The sequence below is a fragment of the Camarhynchus parvulus genome, chromosome 18 (genome assembly GCF_901933205.1).
Source record: "Camarhynchus parvulus chromosome 18, STF_HiC, whole genome shotgun sequence".
Classification (NCBI taxonomy): Eukaryota; Metazoa; Chordata; class Aves; order Passeriformes; family Thraupidae; genus Camarhynchus; species Camarhynchus parvulus.
Genome location: NC_044588.1, coordinates 139,236 through 158,754, shown reverse-complemented (window position 1 = coordinate 158,754; position 19,519 = coordinate 139,236). Strand labels below are relative to the sequence as shown.

Genomic DNA, 19,519 nt, shown 5'->3' with positions numbered 1-19,519 from the left:
TTGCAATTCATATAAACAGCAAAAGGTGCTTGCACTTGCACTTCCCTTAGGATGCCCTTCCAGGATATTCTTAAACAAAAATGGAAAAAAACCACTTACCTTCTGCCTGCAGGGCAGATCTGTGCCAGCTTTCACTGAATCTTTGTCTCTGCACCTCTGACAGGTGTTACATTTCTCAGAATCATTTCTAAATTTTTACTCTAATTTGTCGTCTCACCTAACACAGCATTAATATCCTAAAGGACCTCTGAAAATTCAATAATAAAGCATAATTCCAGGAATGCTTTTGGCTATTTTGAATCAGGCTGGGCTTTCTCAAACTCTTCTGTAATTGAACTTTCAACTTACATTCAAACAGTAACTTAACCAGCAATTATGTCCATTTCAGTTTTTTCTCTTCTATCAGGCTTTAAAAGTTTTCCTGTTACCATAATTTGAGGTGCTGGAAAGCAAGTGGAAATCCCACAGTCTTTTCCCAGAACTATTTGGATTCTGATCTTTTTTGTGCCTTTTATTGGTGATGTGTCACAAATTGTCATTCTCATGGATCAATGACACAGATTGAACTCCATAACATAACATAACATAACATAACATAACATAACATAACATAACATAACATAACATAACATAACATAACATAACATAACATAACATAACATAACATAACATAACATAACATAGCATTCATTATTAAGATGCTTTCCCCAATACCAGTAATGTTACATCTGATCCTCTCACAATATTGATACTGGAGAAAAATGCAGCTATTCTCATGTTGGAGTTGACAAGCTGGGCCAAGATGGGAAGGAGATCTGCTCAAAGGCAGACTACGACTTGAACATAAGTTTTGAAGTCACAGGTGAGCAACTCAGTCACTAAAGTGGAAGGAGATTCTTGAGAGAAGACGATGAGAAAAAAAAAATCTTCTCCAATGGACAGTACCAAACACTTCTTAAAATACATCCTCAGTTTTATTCTGTGCTTTCCTCATACACATATTGCTGGCATCTTAAGAATATAAAATCCCATGCTTCATTTCTGGCACAAAAAGAAAAATAACATTCTCAATTTACAATGCACTTCTGTGCTCAAGAGTGCAGGTCAGACTGATAATTGCCTTATTTCTGCTTCTGGTTTGAAACCCTACCACTAAAATTTACTTGTTAGTTAACATTTACTTGTTAATTAAACTTAGTTTTTTCCTTACTAGATGATGAAATGAGGACAAAAGGGACAAAATCTAGATTTTCACCAGACCAAATTCTCTTAACTTTTTGTACTCATCGTTTTATTCATCAGTCTGTGATGTGTCTGTCTGCCCTTGTCCATCATGCCCAACCCCTGAACAGAAATGGAACTACAGATGGTTCTTTAACAAGGTGGACTCAGAGGTCTGGTGGATTTTGGAGAAGGCTTGAACTGCTAATTCCTCTGTCAGTGATCTCCTCTGGCATCCTTTGTATTCAGTGTCTCAGAGCAATGCACTGAATAACAGAAATAGCATCAATCACCACTTCCCCACATTATTGACATGCAGGAACCATTTTCTGCTGCTTTCTAGGCTCATTGCTAAAGAAACACAATTCCAACAGAAATACAGAGCACCATTATGTAACTGAATCTACCAAATGGAGCATTTATACCGAGTTCATCATCATGGTGTCTGACCATCTGCAGTATTTAAAATGAGAAAACAATTTAAATGCAGTGTTTAGTCAGAAAGTCCTGCACGAATCCAGAAATGATGACAGACTCATCTAATAGTGTTTTTTTCCCCTATATTACCCTTATTCTCTCTTAAGATACAACTTTTGCAGATGATGGATTGGGTCGGTGCCAAATTACAGCTTGCAATGAAATTCTGCATCAGCCAAGACATAATCAACACTAAGCATTTGAGCCTCAAACTTCAATTTGATCCTCACACAAAGCAAATTGCAGAGAAGTGTCATTTATTTATGTTTATCCAGGTCTTGCTCATCTGCTAATGATGAGTGACAAGAGTGGTTGAGTGGCAGGTCAGCCAAAAATGCCCATGTTTGGAGCAATTGGGTCAGCAATGACTCCCCTATCAAAAACCCTCCCCGAGTTAGTCAGTAACAAGCAGCCTAGGAATTCCTCTGTACCTCTGGGGCTCAATTTGGATTTTTCTTTCCTTGAATTTTCTGCTGTGTGGAAGAGAGTGCAAATAGTTGTAAAACTTGCAACAGTTCCAGCAGCATTTGGATGTCAGGAATCCATCACCACTCACTTTTATTTTTTCAGCCTATTTACTTAATTTTTTTTTGTTGTTGGCACAAAGGTGAAAGTCCTGAAAGCAAATTCTGAGATAAGCACGGCCAATCTGGTCTCTTCAGACAGTAATTTTTACTTTTTACTGTAGTCCTGGCAATGCTTAAGAAAAATGTCAAGTTTTAAATATTACCTAAACTAGTCTTGTTTCCTATTTGCAAATAAATTAAAGTAAGACTTAGGAAAGTATTCAGAGTATATATAAATATTAAGGAGAAAGACTTAATCGTCTACATTTCATTTAGGTAATTTTTTTTAATATTTTCTAGCTGCAGTGGTTGCATATAAACAAGAAATAAGGCTCTGTTAGATCCTTATTAGGCTCTAAGATACCAAATGGCATCTAGAAATAACCAGAGAAAACTACTTCAACCCTAAAGCAGGTTATGGCAGAACCTTTTCTATATTTATTATAGATTCATTCCTAGGAGCCACAATACATGCTGGAAATAACATCCCATGTTAACATGCTACCAAGGAACACTGGCTGAGGCTCACTATTGAACACCCTTTATTGCAAGTTAGTTCTTGTTACCAACTGCTCTAATAAAATGGTTAGACACCATTTATAGCTGCAGTGCTAATTCCAAGAATGCCATTATTTCTAATAAAGTAGATTTTGCAGCCAAGAGTAGTTAACCCAACTGTATTTCCACTTTACTGCACGATTATTGCATTTCTCTACACAGCTGTCTGCTCAGAAGCAGAAGAAAAATTAGTTCCTTCCATGCATTCTTAGTCTTATTCTTTAGAGTAAAAAATAATTCTAATATTGCTTATTTATCTAGGATAAAATAGTTGACATATAGCTATAAATGTGGATGACAAGCCTATTAAACCAGTTATTTATATACATTTCTTTTAAATCAAAAAATAACTGTCGAAATCAGTAAAAAATGCAAAACAAAGCACAAAGCACATTTGTCAGCAAAAGACTAAATAACCTGCATTTTAATAAAGAGAACTTCAAAGAGAGTTAGAGATAAAATTTTATTTCAAGCAACTGTTTTTTTGCATTTCTCCTTAGCTTAATATAGCAAAGTTGGGTTTTTTAAACAGATTTTAATCTTAAAACTGCAGTAGTTTCCTAAAGTGCAAAGTAAACTGCAGTACAGGTGATCATCTACAATTCATGTTATCAATTTATTAACAAAGCAAGAGCACTGCATTGCTGTGTGCATATACATAAAGAGTAAAAGGTACATTTGTGGATTAATTAATGGGTAAAACCACCTTATCAAACACTAACATTTCATGGTTGAGTACACTGGGCATGAAAAGATGGGTTTGTTCTTCAAAGATAAGAAAATTCCCCCGCATCACTGCCAGGGACTGGTCCAGGAAAACAAGACAAATCAGGACCACAGAGCTGGTCCCTGTTCTCCCAGCTGGTGCTATGCCTTTCCACAAAGCAGGAGGTACATTTAATTTAATTTAGGACAACTTTAAAAACAGTTTTGTCAGTCACACAAATTGCACTGATCTCATACCTGTTCATACCCACAAAATTAGTGCCATAAATAACACTTAGGTTTTACAAAACCTGTAAGAGCAACTATATTTTAACTGTTCTTATTAATAGCTTTTAACTCAGTACAATTATTTTCCTCTGCGGGCACCCACCGTGCAGAAACTACATTTCTTTTGTTGTTTTTATTAAACTTTGGAGGAACAAAAATGCATAATTATTTTCCTTAAAGATATCTTAGAAACTTCTTACAGGAACTCTGAATCAAAACAAACATTTAACCGGTCTTTTTGAACAATTCCATTTGCTTTTGTTCCTGCTGTGCTGGAAACACACTTTCTGCTTGCTCTCAGTGAGATACCCCAACAGTTTCTCAGGTAGTGCTGCATACTATAAATACTGTGGTTACAGATGAGCTGTTTCCTGCTGCCATTGTCATTTACAAATCAAAAATGTTTATAATTTTTCAAGTGAAAAAAAAAAGGGTATTCTATTATCCCCAAGAGGACTGTGGAAAACTGTGTGTGAACTACTGCAATATTCTAAATTCCCTCAGTTTCCTATTGCTCCACTTTTGGCTGCAGCGGAACATGGACGGTCTTGAGAGGCTAAAAAGCTCTATTTCTGATTGTGGTCTTGGTCCAGTACACATTCTTGGGTGGTGGAACAAGGCCACGTTCTGTTTTTTCATCAGAGAGTAATTAATCTTCATTAATCTTTTTCCTGCAAAACAGATCTTCTGTAGCTAGAGCAAAACAAAGAGGTATCACTTGTTCTGTGGCAAATTAATCTTAAAGGGGGAATCTTCCTAAGAAAATCAGTGGGTTAAAACATGATTCAGTATTGCCTTTGAGCCCCGAAACCCAAACTAAACTCAAAGGGTGCTTTCAACATTGTAAGTCTGCTCTTATTGTGATGTGCTTTTAATACAGTGTCATCATTTGAAAAGTGAGATTTTCATATATGAGCAATTTTACTTTTGTGGCTTCACCTTCATGGAAGATCCCAGTAATATTTTATACGGACCAAATGCTTACAGGTATTTTAGGCAACTTAAAGAAATTATTCTCAGAGGAAATTTAATAGGGAATTACAGTTTTCTACCCTGTTGTATTCTATGTTTAAGACACTCGTTCATTTGAATATTTTTAAATTAGCCTGTTCCATGTGAGAAACTTTGAAACTATGCCTCCTTAGATGGTCAACCTTTTTCTAAAAAAAGATAAACCTAATGAATTTAACCATGGTACCATGGAAACAGCTTTAAAATTAATTTGGGAGCAGGGAGGAAGGATACAACAGGATACAACTCCAGCACAGAGAAAGTGACAGGTTTGAGAAGAAAAAAAAAAAGAGTGTCTCTTCATTAGGCACTGAGACCTTTGTTTGGGACAAATATCCTGTATGTGGTTGTATATACTTGAGGGGTTTTACTTCTGTAAGTGCCATCAGTCGAAACAAGAGTTTGATGTCGACTCAGGGTTCCCATGGGTGGAAGGAGAATTTGTCCCTTGCTTTTAGCCATTCCTGCACCCAGCATTTTGGTTTGTTATATAAAATGAGTTTATCTAATTCATTGTTATTCTGGGACTTTGTACAGAAGGAGGTCTAGTCTAAAGCAGATTTCATCACTTATTTCCTTGATAATTCACAAGTTAGTTTGGGTGCCAGGATAAAGAGTTGTACATAAAAAGACAAATATGTGACTAAGCCTAAAAATTTCAGTGAGTGCACGGTCCCCAGAACAGGGATGTTATCAAAGTTCAGTAGTACCACAAAGTGATGATGAATGAGCATTATAACCTCTGTGGCTGTATAAGACCTTCACTTGGCCTGCTTTCTCACTGTCAGAATTTGGTAGAGGACTCCATTGACTCCTTTGACATTTTTTAGATAGTTCCCAATTGAGACAGGACAAAAGTAATTGAAATTAACACATCATGGCAGTACTTTTGACCCTCACCTTATTTATTTGGTCTCTGAACTGCTGGGTGTAAATAGCAAAGCTATGCACCAAAAATCTTCTGATCTTACCAATGCAAATTTTCTCTTTCAGAGTTTCCACTGCCCCTTTTTACATCTATATACAAGCACTAAAACAGCATCACAAAGGGATTTCGGGGGTGGTGAGAGGACAATGCTTGAGGGCCTTTTATATAAAGCTGATAAGATTTACTTAAAAGAATAATACATTTTGCAGTCAGGGCAGAACGTGGGAAATAGAACTGTTTGAACTCATCATTTATTTCTTACCCTATCTTGGACTGAGATAATAATGGTATAGGTTATACATAACTTGGGATACTGCTATAATCAGATCAGCATGGATTGCTGGACTTCCCCTTTAGGTGGCAAAGTAAGGTTTAGTCTGTGTAACTTGATTGTGCACTTCAGATCCTATAGGAACATCATTCCTGCAGAAAAATGCTCACAATTACATTTCAGTACTGAATAACCAGACCTCACATTCATCCAAAAGATGATTTCACCAATACAGGCATTAAACCCTGTTTCAGTGATGTTTAGGGGTTGATTTTTTCCCTCATTGTAAACCTGGACAGTACATTATAATGAAATTTCTTTACTGGCATTCTTAGTCTTGTATAGTTTGTACAGTTAAAAAGATTACCAGATATAAACCAAGTGAATACTGATCTTGTTCACACCATGTAAGTCCAGAAATTTCTCTGAACAGCTTTTGGAAGTATCAGCACATGAAAGACAGACCTGATTTTTAAATGCGAACATCAGGCTGCTGCAATTCTGACAATGCCAGAACAAGAACCTTCCTTTTCTAACTGACATCTGAAAACTAAGAAAGATCTTTAGGCTAAATAAAGTTGACCAGCTTTCATCTGTTCAGAAGTACTTAACTGCCACCAGAGTTCATTAAATTTGTTCATTTTTTTTTTTATTTTTTTTTTTAAAGAAAAGTTTGCAATGCAAATTTTAACACTGTCTGGTGATCCCAGACAAATCAAATATCAAGGTTCTGGGTAAGATATTTTACATAGGTAGTGAGAGAAGGGAACTGTGCCTTTGTAATTTAAAACTTCCAGCCAATCATAAAACTAAAAAGCAGAAGGAAAGCTGCAGGTGCTAAGGAGAACCTGGTTAACAATAATACAGTAAGTGCTTAACTGTAGGAGCCTCTGTAACCAAGTTTGCAGAATCTGGGGCAAATGAATACCAGTACTTTGAATTCTGTGAGTGGTGGTTTTCACAGTTCCAAACCCATATCCCATGTGTTTCCTCAAATATTTCAACCCCTGATTCTTCTGTGGTTGGCTTCAGGCTACAGAGTACGGATTACTTGGCGCCCATGGCAAGTGCTGCTGGAACAGGGAAGTGATGCCAGCCCCTGCAGTGCAATCTGTAACTGGATGTGGGTGAATTCAGTGGTTGGCAATTTAGAGAAAAACATGCTGATGCTGTACCAGTTGGAGCCAGATGGTGATTGAAATTGTTAAAATGATATATGCTGCAAATGCCTGAAAAATTACCCTGCTACAAAGTACCCAAAGCAGAGATGGGATTGCCATACAAACCAAGCAGTGTGCGGGTAGTATTTGCAAACTCTGTATGGGATTATTTGCCACTGGATAATTGTAATCTTTCCCTTCACCCTTTTTCAGGTTCAGCTGATCCACTATAACCATGAGCTGTACACAAATGTCACAGAAGCTGCAAAAGTCCAAATGGGCTGGTGGTAGTTTCCATATTTATGAAAGTAAGTATTCCATATTACAGATTCCTAATATATGGACAGTAAATTTTCCATGAACTGTAAATGTAGGCGTTAGACTCCTAATTATGCTACAGCAATGCCCAGAGGCTCTGATCTGGAACCCAGAGACAGCTTCTTTCTAAACTGAGCACGCCATCTCTGCTCCAAAGCTTTTACAATATAAAGAAAATTAAAAGGGGTAAGGGAGGTGGGGGAAAAAAAACCTTACATCATAAACATCACTCATAACACTTTAATGGCTATGGCAGAAGTCACTAGCTTTGCAGATTTAGTGTTTCTTCATGAAATGTTACTCATTCAAATCCCTTCTAGTAGGTTGAGGCCCTGGGAGAGAGGGCATGTCATGCTGATGTTTCAAAGCCAGCAAAATCAGGTTTTTTCTGTGTTATTTAAAACATCTTGAAACTATGAAAACTGAAAGAACACTAAAAGTAGAACTTCTAGTATCTTGCATTTCACAGAACCACAAAGACATGTGAATATTTTGTCTCCATCCTGTTGCATTCAAGGTACATAGTTAAGTCTATAATTTATAGTGATCTAACACTAAACTCTAAACTTCATGGTTTTCCCAAGCCTCTTTAATTACACTGGAGAAACCTTTTGTCTCGTTTTATAGAAAAAAATTATTTCTCCCCTCCAAATATTGTTTATATTCTGTCATTATATATCACTGTTTCATCAGTCTAAAAAAGTGTGTATTTTTGAGTAATGCTGAAGTTCACTTCATCACACTTTAGGTATGGGATATCTATTAGTTCCCCTCAGTACTCTAATCCCATTTCATAAAGGTCCTAACAAAGCATTAACCTCAGATATAAAGTATGCATTTCACAGAGTATACTGAATAATTAGACATAAAAGGGCTATTTTCACATGGGTCTAATATTTAAGAAAGATATTTATGCTACCTTTTTTTGTTGTTGGTTTTTTAATCCAAAAAGTATTGTATTATGACCCAACAATCTGACCTGCATTCATGAAAAAGGCAAGTTTAAAGAGAAGACAGAGAGAATCTTGTCAATATTTAGAAGTACCTGCAGGGACGTGTCAGAGGATGGGCCAGGCTCTGCTCAGGGCTCCTGAGCAACAGGGGGGGCAGAATCTGACACATGGAAAGTTCCACCTGAACATAAGGTGTTACCTCATATATTACCTAGACATAAACCAGAGGAAGAGAGCTTTAATTTGCAATTAAAATAGCCTGCTGCAAGGAAATTATATTTATCAATAAATAAAATAACAGAATACTAGTGAAAATCCTGCCTAATATATCAACCACCTGCAAATTTCATCAAGGCTGTTGGAAGAAGAAACCTGTGCTCATGCTTTCATTCAGGCATTGATTTCTGTTCGCCTTGTTCCTTGTGTTTTATTTATTCTACCAACTTTCTATAAAGCTTCATTAGAAAAACAAGTGAGTAATTATTTCCTTCTCCCACAACAATGAAAAAAAGGAGAACTCAACTGGAGGAGTATCAGAGAGTGTCTGTGTGCACACATGGAAGAGCTGCAGTTCTGGCAAGGAAATGTCTGTGAGAAGATTTTGACATTGTGCATTTTCTCTTCTGTAGGTATCTGAATCATCAAATCCATTTCTAAATCGTATGCTTAACAGAGACACCATAACAAGAATAACATATAAGAGTAAGTTTCTTTTCATTTCCTCTGGAAACAGCTGTGTTCTTTCACTATCAAATAACATATTTAGTGATCCCGAAACAAGAGGCATCTCAGTATGGGCAGTAATTCCAGGTTTGCATTGTCAGGAACTCTGCATGATAAACTCAGGAATGCGAAAAAGCTCATTAGGTCATCACTTTATCAAATTAATTTTGAACTTCAAAGTCTGTTTTACATATGAAGGTGCAGCAACAAATTAATGAAATTATATTTGACACATACATATACTGTATTCACATAGAATGCTCAGGAGAACCTGTCTACTGTTAGCAGTAAAAGGGACATGTAGCAGCCTGGATTATATTGGATCTGGTTATGTCAAGATGCTGCACAATTCACTGGATTTAGTATTCATCAGTGTTTTCTTTTTGAAAGAAAAGTTACAACATTCCCATTCAACTACTGCTGCATTTAACAGATATAGAAGGAGGTTATTAACATAGCTTGTATGTTTGTTATATTCACATTTGGAAAGCCTTTAACTGATGATCCTCAATAATTCCATGTTCATATATTGACCTTGTGGAAAACCGGAGCTTAATTAAGATATTTTAGAGAAAATAATGAAAAATATATATAAATTAAACCTCTTCTCCTGAAAACCTTGTTTCTTTTGTCAAATATTCTAAGCTGCTATGAAGTTTGCAAGTTCAACAACAGCAGAATTTAACTTTCAGAAAGTACACAGAAAACAGATAACACAAATAATTCCTTGCTCTCTCCTGCAACACACACACCTTTCACACCGAGGCTACTCTGCTTTTACCTGAGAGTCAACAAATCTCATTACACCTTTAGTCCAAATAAGAGGCTTCTATGATCATGAAACTCAGTTCTCTAAAATACCTATGGAAAGGAATGCAACAGAGGGTTCTCCTCAGAATGTTTTTTCCAGATTTTTCTATCAGTATCAAATGTCATCTTCTCTGCATGGAAGAAGCAGATCAGTCCCATTTTTAAACTGCTTGTCCTGATTCCTTGCAAAAACGCAGCAAGGATGTTCTGCAAGAGCTTCCTGCCTACCAGTGCTGCTGCAGCATCCTGGAAACAAGGAATTATTGTTAAGGCTGAGAGTGCTTTTTCCAGCTCTTTCACCCACAGATTCCATATTCCCAGCTTCTGGGAACCAGCCAGATGTTCTCCCATGGGGCCCACCCTCCCAAAACTAAATATTTCATTTGTATGCTGCATTTCCAGTGGAAACTCCTCCTCCCCGGAGCTGGCAGCATCCCACTACCTCCCATTGCTTGTTTTGTCTCTTTACAAGGGAAACACTATTCCAATCTCACCTAATTTGGGTATACTAAATGAAATTTCTCATGAAGATGAACACATAAAACACAGGCTGGAAAATCAGTGATTAACAGAATAGATTTAATTTTTAACCACGGTTTTTGCTAAGTTTATCCGTTAAAATTAAATCACTGGTAGACATAATGCACATAATATTCCACAAGGCATTGGGTTACTTACTGTAGTAACAAGTATTGACTGTGAATTTTTAGTGTAAATTGGGAACATGAAAGTGTTATTGAAAGTAATTTTGCAGTTGTCTTGCATGATGGATTATAGCATCATTGCTGAAAACTAATTTTACCTCTTACACTGCAAGGATTTCTAGTGTGCCTTTAGTAGCTGGAGTTCTGCAGCTTCTGCTTTAGGGCTCCACTCCTGAAGTCAGTCCTCAGCACAGTGCTGACAAAATGCCCAGGCCCCATGTGCTCAAGAGGAGCATGGAGGGAATGATAAAAAGAATGCTGGCTCAAAGTCAGGACAGTTCATAACATAAATAAAAGGTTTTGTTGTTTTTTTTTTTTTTTAAAGAACAGCAACAAAATTAAGTGCTGTCTCTCCTGCTGTGTGAAATTTCCACATGCCAAGAGCATTAAAAGGGAAATTTCTACTGTTATGGCTACAGTGAAGTAAGTGGACCCCAAGGAATTTTTAAGGAGATTTTAAATGTTTATTTAGATATTAAATGTTTATTTACAGATATTAATGGCTACAGTGAAGTAAATGGACTCCAAGGAATTTTTACGGAGATTTTAAATGTTTCTTCTGTTCTGTTATTGCAGCCCAAAGAATCAACTGTGAGCAAGCTGAAACAAGGGTTTTTTCAAGCAGGTTTTAGTCAGAAGCTGTCTAGGTATCTCAAAAGAAAACTGTTTTATTATTCCTCATTAAGTGTGCCATTTGAGGGGACAAGTTAGTTTTCTTTCAAAACAGTTATGCTACATGAGCTTTCATCCAGTATTTGCTTAACATCAGGGAAGAAATTAACTTTTTAGATTCCCAAAATTCCACATAAAAATTTGGTCTTCTCATTGTCTGGTAAGCAGAGAAACTGAGGATCTCTTCATTCCTTACCCTGTAAATCTAACCTAGATCCTCTTCTGGATTATCATGATATGAACTTTAAAATCAAATGCACTCAATAAACATTCTATTCCCAGTCAATAAACATTCCATTCCCTATAAAAAGCATTATTATAAAGAGAACACACACAGATTTTGCTGTGAAAGCCAATCCCACACATCTATTACAAGCCTAGGGATAAAAGGATTTACATAATTTCCTAGGTAAATTGTCAGAGTCAAGGCCTTTATATAAATGAATGTGAAATTTAATGAAATCTAATTTGTAGAGAGAAAAATTCCTGGGTTTGGAAATCACCGTAAGGCATCAGCAGATCAAGAGTAACACATTGTGGACGGCAGATAGGAATGATGTAGAGGATCCAGGAAAGGCTGGATGGATTTATGAAAGGAAGCTTGTCACTGGCAAGAGATCATACAGGGTGATTTTGAGCATTTTGAATGTATTTTCAGTAAATATAAGCAAGAATTTGAAGGGCTGCAGTCTGGTGTTAATACTAACCCATCAGGTCTGCTTCAACCCCAGAACAAGAAACCCTTACCAAGATGTGGGGAAAGGACAGACCTGTTCATGGGAAAAATGTTGGTAACCAGATTCTTACTGTGTCATCTTCTCTCATGGAATCATCTGACTTCCCATGGGAATATAACTCATATACAGGCATTAATAAGTACTGTGTTTTCTTGGACAAACCCTTATTTCATTCACCCCTATCTTTGACTTTTCCTGAAGTGATATTTTCCTCCAGTTTCTCATAGGAATATCTCTCATCTATATTAATCTTCAGTTAGTTTTCCATCTCCTAGTAAACATTTCAGGGCAAATTCTACCTGGTTGAAATAATTTTAGCCCAGCTGAAGCCAATACGGCTGTGAGGAAGCAGATTTGGTCTTTAGGGATCTCTTCTGCCTGACTCTGTGCCACTTGGTGTTAAAACACACCACTTTCCATGGCTCATAAATAATGAACAGGATGTTCATGTGGGAAAGGGAAAAGTGTGTGATGACTCACTGAAAACAGGCACTGGCGTGAAAAAAGTCCATTAGTTCTCTTCCAATGCAATTCTAGCAAAATTACCAGTACACTGCAAATAATGTTTTTAATGACCAGGTGTATTCAGTCATCTCTACTTGTTCAAATATAACTGAATATATCACATGAAATCACAGTCAATATATATTTTGACTGTGATTTCATGCTTGTGTCTGGAAGATTTGGGTTTAGAAAGAAGCTGTCATGGGCCATAGGCCACTGAAGCCTGGTCATATTAAAACAGGGGACAGTCAGCCACCTCCCAGACACTAATGGCACTTCCCCTTCTGCTTGAGGATCTAGCCAGCCATCCAGCACTGCAATCACCCAGCTCAGGCTGCAAGGGCAGGGCAGAGGGCTCTTTTTCTAACAAACATGAGAGGACTTGCCAAGATTTTGTTTTGTAAGAAACGAACACATTTAAAATATTAAATAACAGTAAGGCCCTGGTCAATGAGGCAGAAACATTACACTCTCACCTTGACACTTTAACTGACGCTGTAGCTGCCAGTATTGTTGCCCCAAAACCCTGTACACCATGTTGACTTTGCTGTGTTAAAATAAAAAAAACAAGGTCACATTTTCTCTGCCTGTATTCTTTGATTTTCTGTAGCCCAAGACAATAATCTGCAGCTCTTCTTATTTTTCCATTAGGTTGTACAAGACAAGTCTTTTACTCATCGAAGTTATATCCTTCAGCTACAATATGTTAAATTCAAGTTAAATTGCACGTTTCTTTTTTAGCTCCTATACACTTCCTTGATCATTTGGATTTGTCTATAAATCAAGGTCAGCTTATGTTGAGCATTGAAAGAGGGAACACACCTCAGTGTGCACTTTTCCTTGCCTGCATTTTAATGTTTCCTCTGCAAATGAACCAAATTGGAGACACCACACACAGGTGAAAGGGTTCAAAGAGAACTCACAATGCTACAAATCATAACCACCCTAGCTTTCTCTGAGATACATACAAGCAGCAGTGTATCAGTAATAAAATATGTTTATCCCTGAGTGGATGAACAGCCTACAGCCTAAGATTTGGCAGGAAAATCTGAGTTTTAGCTTTGACAGCACTGCCAAAAGTACTGTAAGGCCAGCATTACCCAAGAGAAATAGCGCAGCTAGTACAGAAAACACTGAGGAACTCTGATGAATTTTGAAAGATACATCTCATTATATTTAGGTACATATCCACAGAATAAATTCTGTTGCAGCGGAATACACTTCATTAATTCCTAGAGAGCCTTACAATAAAAGCAGGAATCCTGGTACTGCTTCCCAGCAAGCCTTCAACCTAGAGTTTAGCTTTCTGAGGGAGCTGGCACTGCACCCACACCATTGTGCACATGAAAGGCTGGGAGGCTTCATGGAGTAGCTTTATTTTCATGCATTAACTGCAATTTCCTCTCATGCCAGAAAGGCAATTAAGTTTTAATTCTCTTGGCCTTCCTGAGGCTTTGTCGAGCAAAAATTGTTAATGACCCCAAAAGATGGAAAGTCAGCATTCTTCAAAGGCTTCTGCATCTCAATCAATAACTGCAACTTCAAGAAGCTTTTGACTCCAGTCCCTAAATGTGACTTAGAGTTGCCCTGTGAGTGCCTGTGCTCAGTTCCCAGTGTGTGTGAATGGTAATCTCAGTGCAGATCCACCCAGCAGGGTGAGGGGTATTACTTGTGTTACTTGTTCTTGTCTAAACTGCTGGAGCATCCAGAAATGTGCATCTGTTAAACTTCATTCTTTGGCAGAACTGAACATCATGTCATCATGTTCTGCAATTAGGAGACATGAAAAGGGTGATTTTGTTTGGGTGGGTTTTTTTTGTTTGTTTGGGTTTTTGTTTTTTTTGTTTTTTTTTTTTTTTTTTTTGTTTTGTTTTGTTTTGTTTGGGGTTTTTTGCTGTTTGTTTTGTGATGCTGCTATTTTACCTGAGTTGTTTTCCTCCTTTGTTCTCCAGATGATGCATACTTACTACAGGGGCTTAATATTGAGGAACTTTATCCAGAGACATCTAGTTTCATTACGTATGATGGGTCAATGACAATTCCACCCTGCTATGAAACAGCAAGCTGGATAATAATGAACAAACCTGTCTACATAACAAGGATGCAGGTAAAGCAATTTACAAATTACTCAATCTAGGATAGGTACAAAGTATTATTTTAAACATAATATTTCTAGCTTTACATTAGATTCAACTTTTGTGCTGTAGGGATCCCTGCATGCCATTTATACAGTTTGCAAAAGCATTGAAGAGATTTTTTGTCAAAATAAAAATACTAACTGTTAAGAACTCCATCAGTATCTACACACACAAACTTTAAGGGGGACCCTGTTTTCAGTGAGGGTTTGAACCAAATGGTTTTCAGCAGTCTCTCCACAACTGCATCATTCTATGATGCTGTGAACAGTTACTTAGAGACTCTAAAACAAGTACATCAGTGTTGTACAAACATAACTGAGGTTATTAAGGATTACAGAGATCATTCCTAGGTCTGAATAAACACGTATCAATAGCACATAATGTGACAGAGATACAGTATATGGAGCCTTCTGGAAATAAAATCAGCCAATGCTTTCTGGTATAGAATAAAATTACAGGACACACACCACAAATACCTTTGGAAAGATCAGACTGAAGTATTGAAGCCCCTATTAGAGAGAAGCAAGATAAATTATGCAAGAGAAAACACAACTTCACATCCAAAAGGAAGCTATTGAGAAAACACACTAGTGGAAAAATCTCAAAAACTAAATTTCTGTACAACTTGCTTACAATCCAAATCCTGGCATCAGAAAACAGCAAATTTAACACCAACTGGCCTCTTCTCCAGAGTTTCCATCAGTGAGTTGCCTGCAGAGCTGTGAGCTGAACTAAAACCTCCTCTCTTGTATACTTGAACAACCATCTGCTTGGCCTAAGCAGGCAGCAGAAGAAATATGGCCTGAGAAATGAAATGAGGAATAAGAAAACAACCCCAAATATCATTTTGGGATTTAAAATCATATTAACATTGTAAATAAGATTACTTTTAAAAGCCTGAGATGTTTTATTTTTGTGATATTCATTCTGTCCAGTTCAGTCTGGAGGTAGTGAAAGCACTTTGTTTCCTTTCTAAATGGGTGATTTGGGAGAATGACACAGCTGAGCAGAGGCAAAAATGCGAACTTTTCAAACACAAGACCTGAATATTTTCCTACAAGCAACATTTTTAGGTCCAACATTAATGTGCAAAATAAGGATTTGAATATTTCTAGTCTGTGCTGCCACCTATGGGTTATAACCTCATGATACTTGCTCCTTGTCATGCTTTAACGGTTAATCACATCCTCCATTAATACTTAGTTATATCCTCCATTATTAATGCTGAAAATTGGTTTTGTGGAATACTTACTAATTATGTTGTGTACTCATACTGAAAAAGCAATGCCCAGCTCAAGTTTTCCCTAAAAGTTATTAAAGACTTCCAGTACATAAACCCCAGCTACTGGATTTCCCCATTAAATGCCATAAACAAACATCATAAATTGTACACTAATGTGGAAGATAATTTGTTTTTATATCTTTAAATCAAAATATTGAGGATTTCTGGTTTGTAACTTGAAACCTTTTTTTTCCCTCTCTGATTTTGGTGACTTGGATCAATCAAGAGTTGCATAGTCACCATTACAGCCATTTCTGCCAACCAGCGCTGGATGCACAGGATGATTCACTATTTCCCTCTGTGCTGTGAAACCAGCTCAGAAGAAGGCTGGAGTCTGCTGTAGGAACACTCACAGTCACAGCACAGACTGTATCATGACAGACCTGTCAGCAAAAAGAGGCTCTCACTTTTTACCATCATTAATTTCACGACTTCAGCAGCATCACTGTCAGTTTTCTTTCCCATCCAGCCTGCCCCTACCTGGTTCTTGAATAACACCAACCAAAACTGTGGCTTCTCAACTGAAAGCTACACTGTTCAGGAAATTAGCTCTTGTCATTCATCAAGTTCATTTGCTCCATACCAGCTGCTGCCATCCAGCACTGTTTATTCCATTACTTTCTGGCTCACCCAAGGACACCAAAATACTATTTTCATTCACTCCCCACAAAACTGGTTACTCTCATTTAAAATGGGGCTCAGAAAGAGAGGAACACACAAGGAATGGTTTTAAGTTACCTCTGACTACAAAATGGCAGAGTTAATTTAAATTCTGTTTTACTGAAATTCTGTTTCACTGAAATTCTGTTTTACTTCCATTTATTAACTAATCTATTTAATAGTGTTGTATGTTGTTTACTTACAGCAAAGAGCAGTACTAAAACCCCCTTGTTTTGTCTTTATAGATGCATTCTTTGCGACTCCTAAGCCAGAATCAGCCATCACAGATATTTCTGAGCATGAGCGACAATTTCAGACCAGTCCAGCCTCTCAACAATCGATGTATCCGAACCAATATCAACTTTAGTTTACAGGGAAAAGATTGTCCAAACAATAGAGCACAGAAACTACAGTATAGAGGTATGTTCCACCTCCAGAATAACCCTTTCTATGCTTTCACTGAGCTCCTTTCTTTGAGAAATCTGAGGGCATAAGAAGGCACACAAATAAAAACACATAAAACTCCAGATCTTGGGGAATAACTGTGTCAGTCAAATGCCACACATTTGAAATAGAAGGGTAAACGTGCAGGAAAAGCATGACAAAATAACCAGCCTGGGACATCAAAGACGGTTTTTAGAAGTAAATAGGACAGGCCCTAGATTTTCTAGCCTCATTTTAAAGTCTTCTCCCCTTACAAAGTGCATTTTGCCCTGGTTTACTCATCCACAAAGGGGGATGAGCTACTCTTGATGACAACTGATCTCAAACAAAATTAGTAATTGATAAGACTTAATTTCACTTTCAAGGTGCACCACCATAACAAACACCTAAATTGCTAAGTAGATATAAAGCTGGAGATATAAACAATGAAGCAGCTCAGTCACCTGCAGTTGGAGTCCTGCACTGCCACAGCTGTGGCTCACAACTGAGCTTTAATGTGTCTCATGCATCTTTGAGCCCAGACACACAACTGTGTTGCCTGAAATAATGGTGTTAAAGTGCCCTCACAACAGTAATACCATCATTATGAAGAAGAACTAAAGGAAAAGAAAGGACATTTTCAGCAATAAGGCAGATGACTGTGTTGCAATACTTCAAAGGAAGAGTCATTCAGACTTAATTCTTTTCTAGAAAAAGGAGGAAACTGAACCTCCTGGCTTTTTAAAGACATTTTGTCTAAGTGCCTAATGCAGTGTGAAACTAGTTAAATTTGATTCACAGTGTTAAACCAGTTTCATATTTGGAGTTTATTGAAGCATAATTGGTTTTGTTTGTTTCTCTTCCAGTAAATGAATGGCTCCTCAAATGAGACAGAGCAGGCAAAATCCAAATCCTCAGTGGAATGCTTTTTCTGGGAATTGAAATAATCTACAATGCACCCAACCTCCCTCTCTGGCTCACATGCACCTTGTGCTGTGGGAAAAGAGCTGCCATGCTGGAAAACTCCTCAAAATTTATTCATGTGATTGGTGGCCATTTAAAAACAAAACAAAACAAGACAAAACAAAAGTATTACAGTAAATGTGATTACAATTTTCCTGAACTAATTTGGAGTCACAAAGAAAGACTTTTCAGACTTTGTATATATGAAATTCTTTCTCTTCTCCCTCTCTCTCCCTCAATTGAAAAAAAAAAAAAAAAAAAAAAAAAAAAAAGGTGGATCAGTACAGCATCAAAGTGGAGTTGTGTTCTGTGTGCCAAGTAATCTTGGAAAGGTCTCATCATTTCACTATCATTAATGGATACTGACAAGACAGAACAAGACTCCTGTAAAGAAATCATTTCTAGGTATGATCTTTCTGTTAATTTAATTTTAAAAGGGACAGACTTTGATAGATAATATTGTAAATATATCACTGCAGAATATAAAGGAAATTTAAATATTTCCCTCTGTCACATATCTGTAGTAGGATTTGGCAAAATCAGAATATATCCATTTTCTGTTTCTTGCTTTACAACAGATCATACGTTGTGTTGGTTACTATCAACAACTCAATAAATGTGTTTAACAAATTAATTTAGTTAAGTTGTTTTGATTTTTTTCCTTTCTGAAATGACAAGTCTTTACTACTTGCGGATGCATTATTTGTGGTTTTATTTGTTTTCCTCTCTTTTTTTTTTTACTTAATTTCTTTGTTTGCAGCCCATTCAAGTGAGTGAAGGACAATTGGGAATGCACTTAAAGGTGGTATAACTTTAACGCCACTGGGCTCAGAAGCAGAAAGCAGATGAAACATATCTCAGTTTAAAATTGTCATTTTCCTTGCTGAAGCCATTATTGGGACAAACATTCAATTCTGTAAATTGGTGGTGAAAGGGATATTTTTTCTTAACAGATAAAGCAGGAGCTGGTCTAGTAAAAGCAAATGCTTTTTTTCTTATTTATAACGGTCATTCACTGTGTTTGGTTACTGTCAAGAACTCAATAAATGTGTTTAACAAGTTCACACAGCACATGTTTGACCTTCTTGAATACTGAGGGATTTTTCAGGTTGGTTTTTGACTGATATTTCTTCAGTCTGGTCAGGCCTCATGATCTCCCATTCCTAATGCTCACATTGTACCACATTTAAGTTTACAGAAAGCAAGATGAAGCCAAACAATGCTCTGGCACCAAGAAATTGTTTACACCAAATGGAAGAACAGGCACTACAAGAAGTTTGAGGGAACAGCCAGGGAGCTTTAATGTGACAAAAATGTTATTTTATCTGTGCCTGAAGAGAACAGTGTAAGGAGCACCTGACAGGAAAGTTGAGAGTCTGTGGTTTGGGAAGATTTCAGCTTGAAAAGTGAGAAGAGGCCAGGACTGGCCTTCAGGGGACACTCAGGA

The 19,519-nt window shown here is 37.1% G+C and overlaps 1 protein-coding gene across 1 annotated transcript in view; it reads left to right on the top strand.

Moving 5' to 3' along the window:
• CA10 (carbonic anhydrase 10) overlaps positions 1–18,186 on the top strand; it is a 212,632-nt gene extending 194,446 nt beyond the window's left edge. Inside the window, 6 exon segments of the mRNA XM_030962298.1 lie at positions 7,399–7,447; positions 7,450–7,493; positions 9,086–9,158; positions 14,559–14,713; positions 16,932–17,106; positions 17,976–18,186. Coding sequence (XP_030818158.1) covers positions 7,399–7,447; positions 7,450–7,493; positions 9,086–9,158; positions 14,559–14,713; positions 16,932–17,106; positions 17,976–17,998 — 519 coding nt within the window. The 3' untranslated portion in view covers positions 17,999–18,186.
• Positions 18,187–19,519: the final 1,333 nt, after the last annotated feature.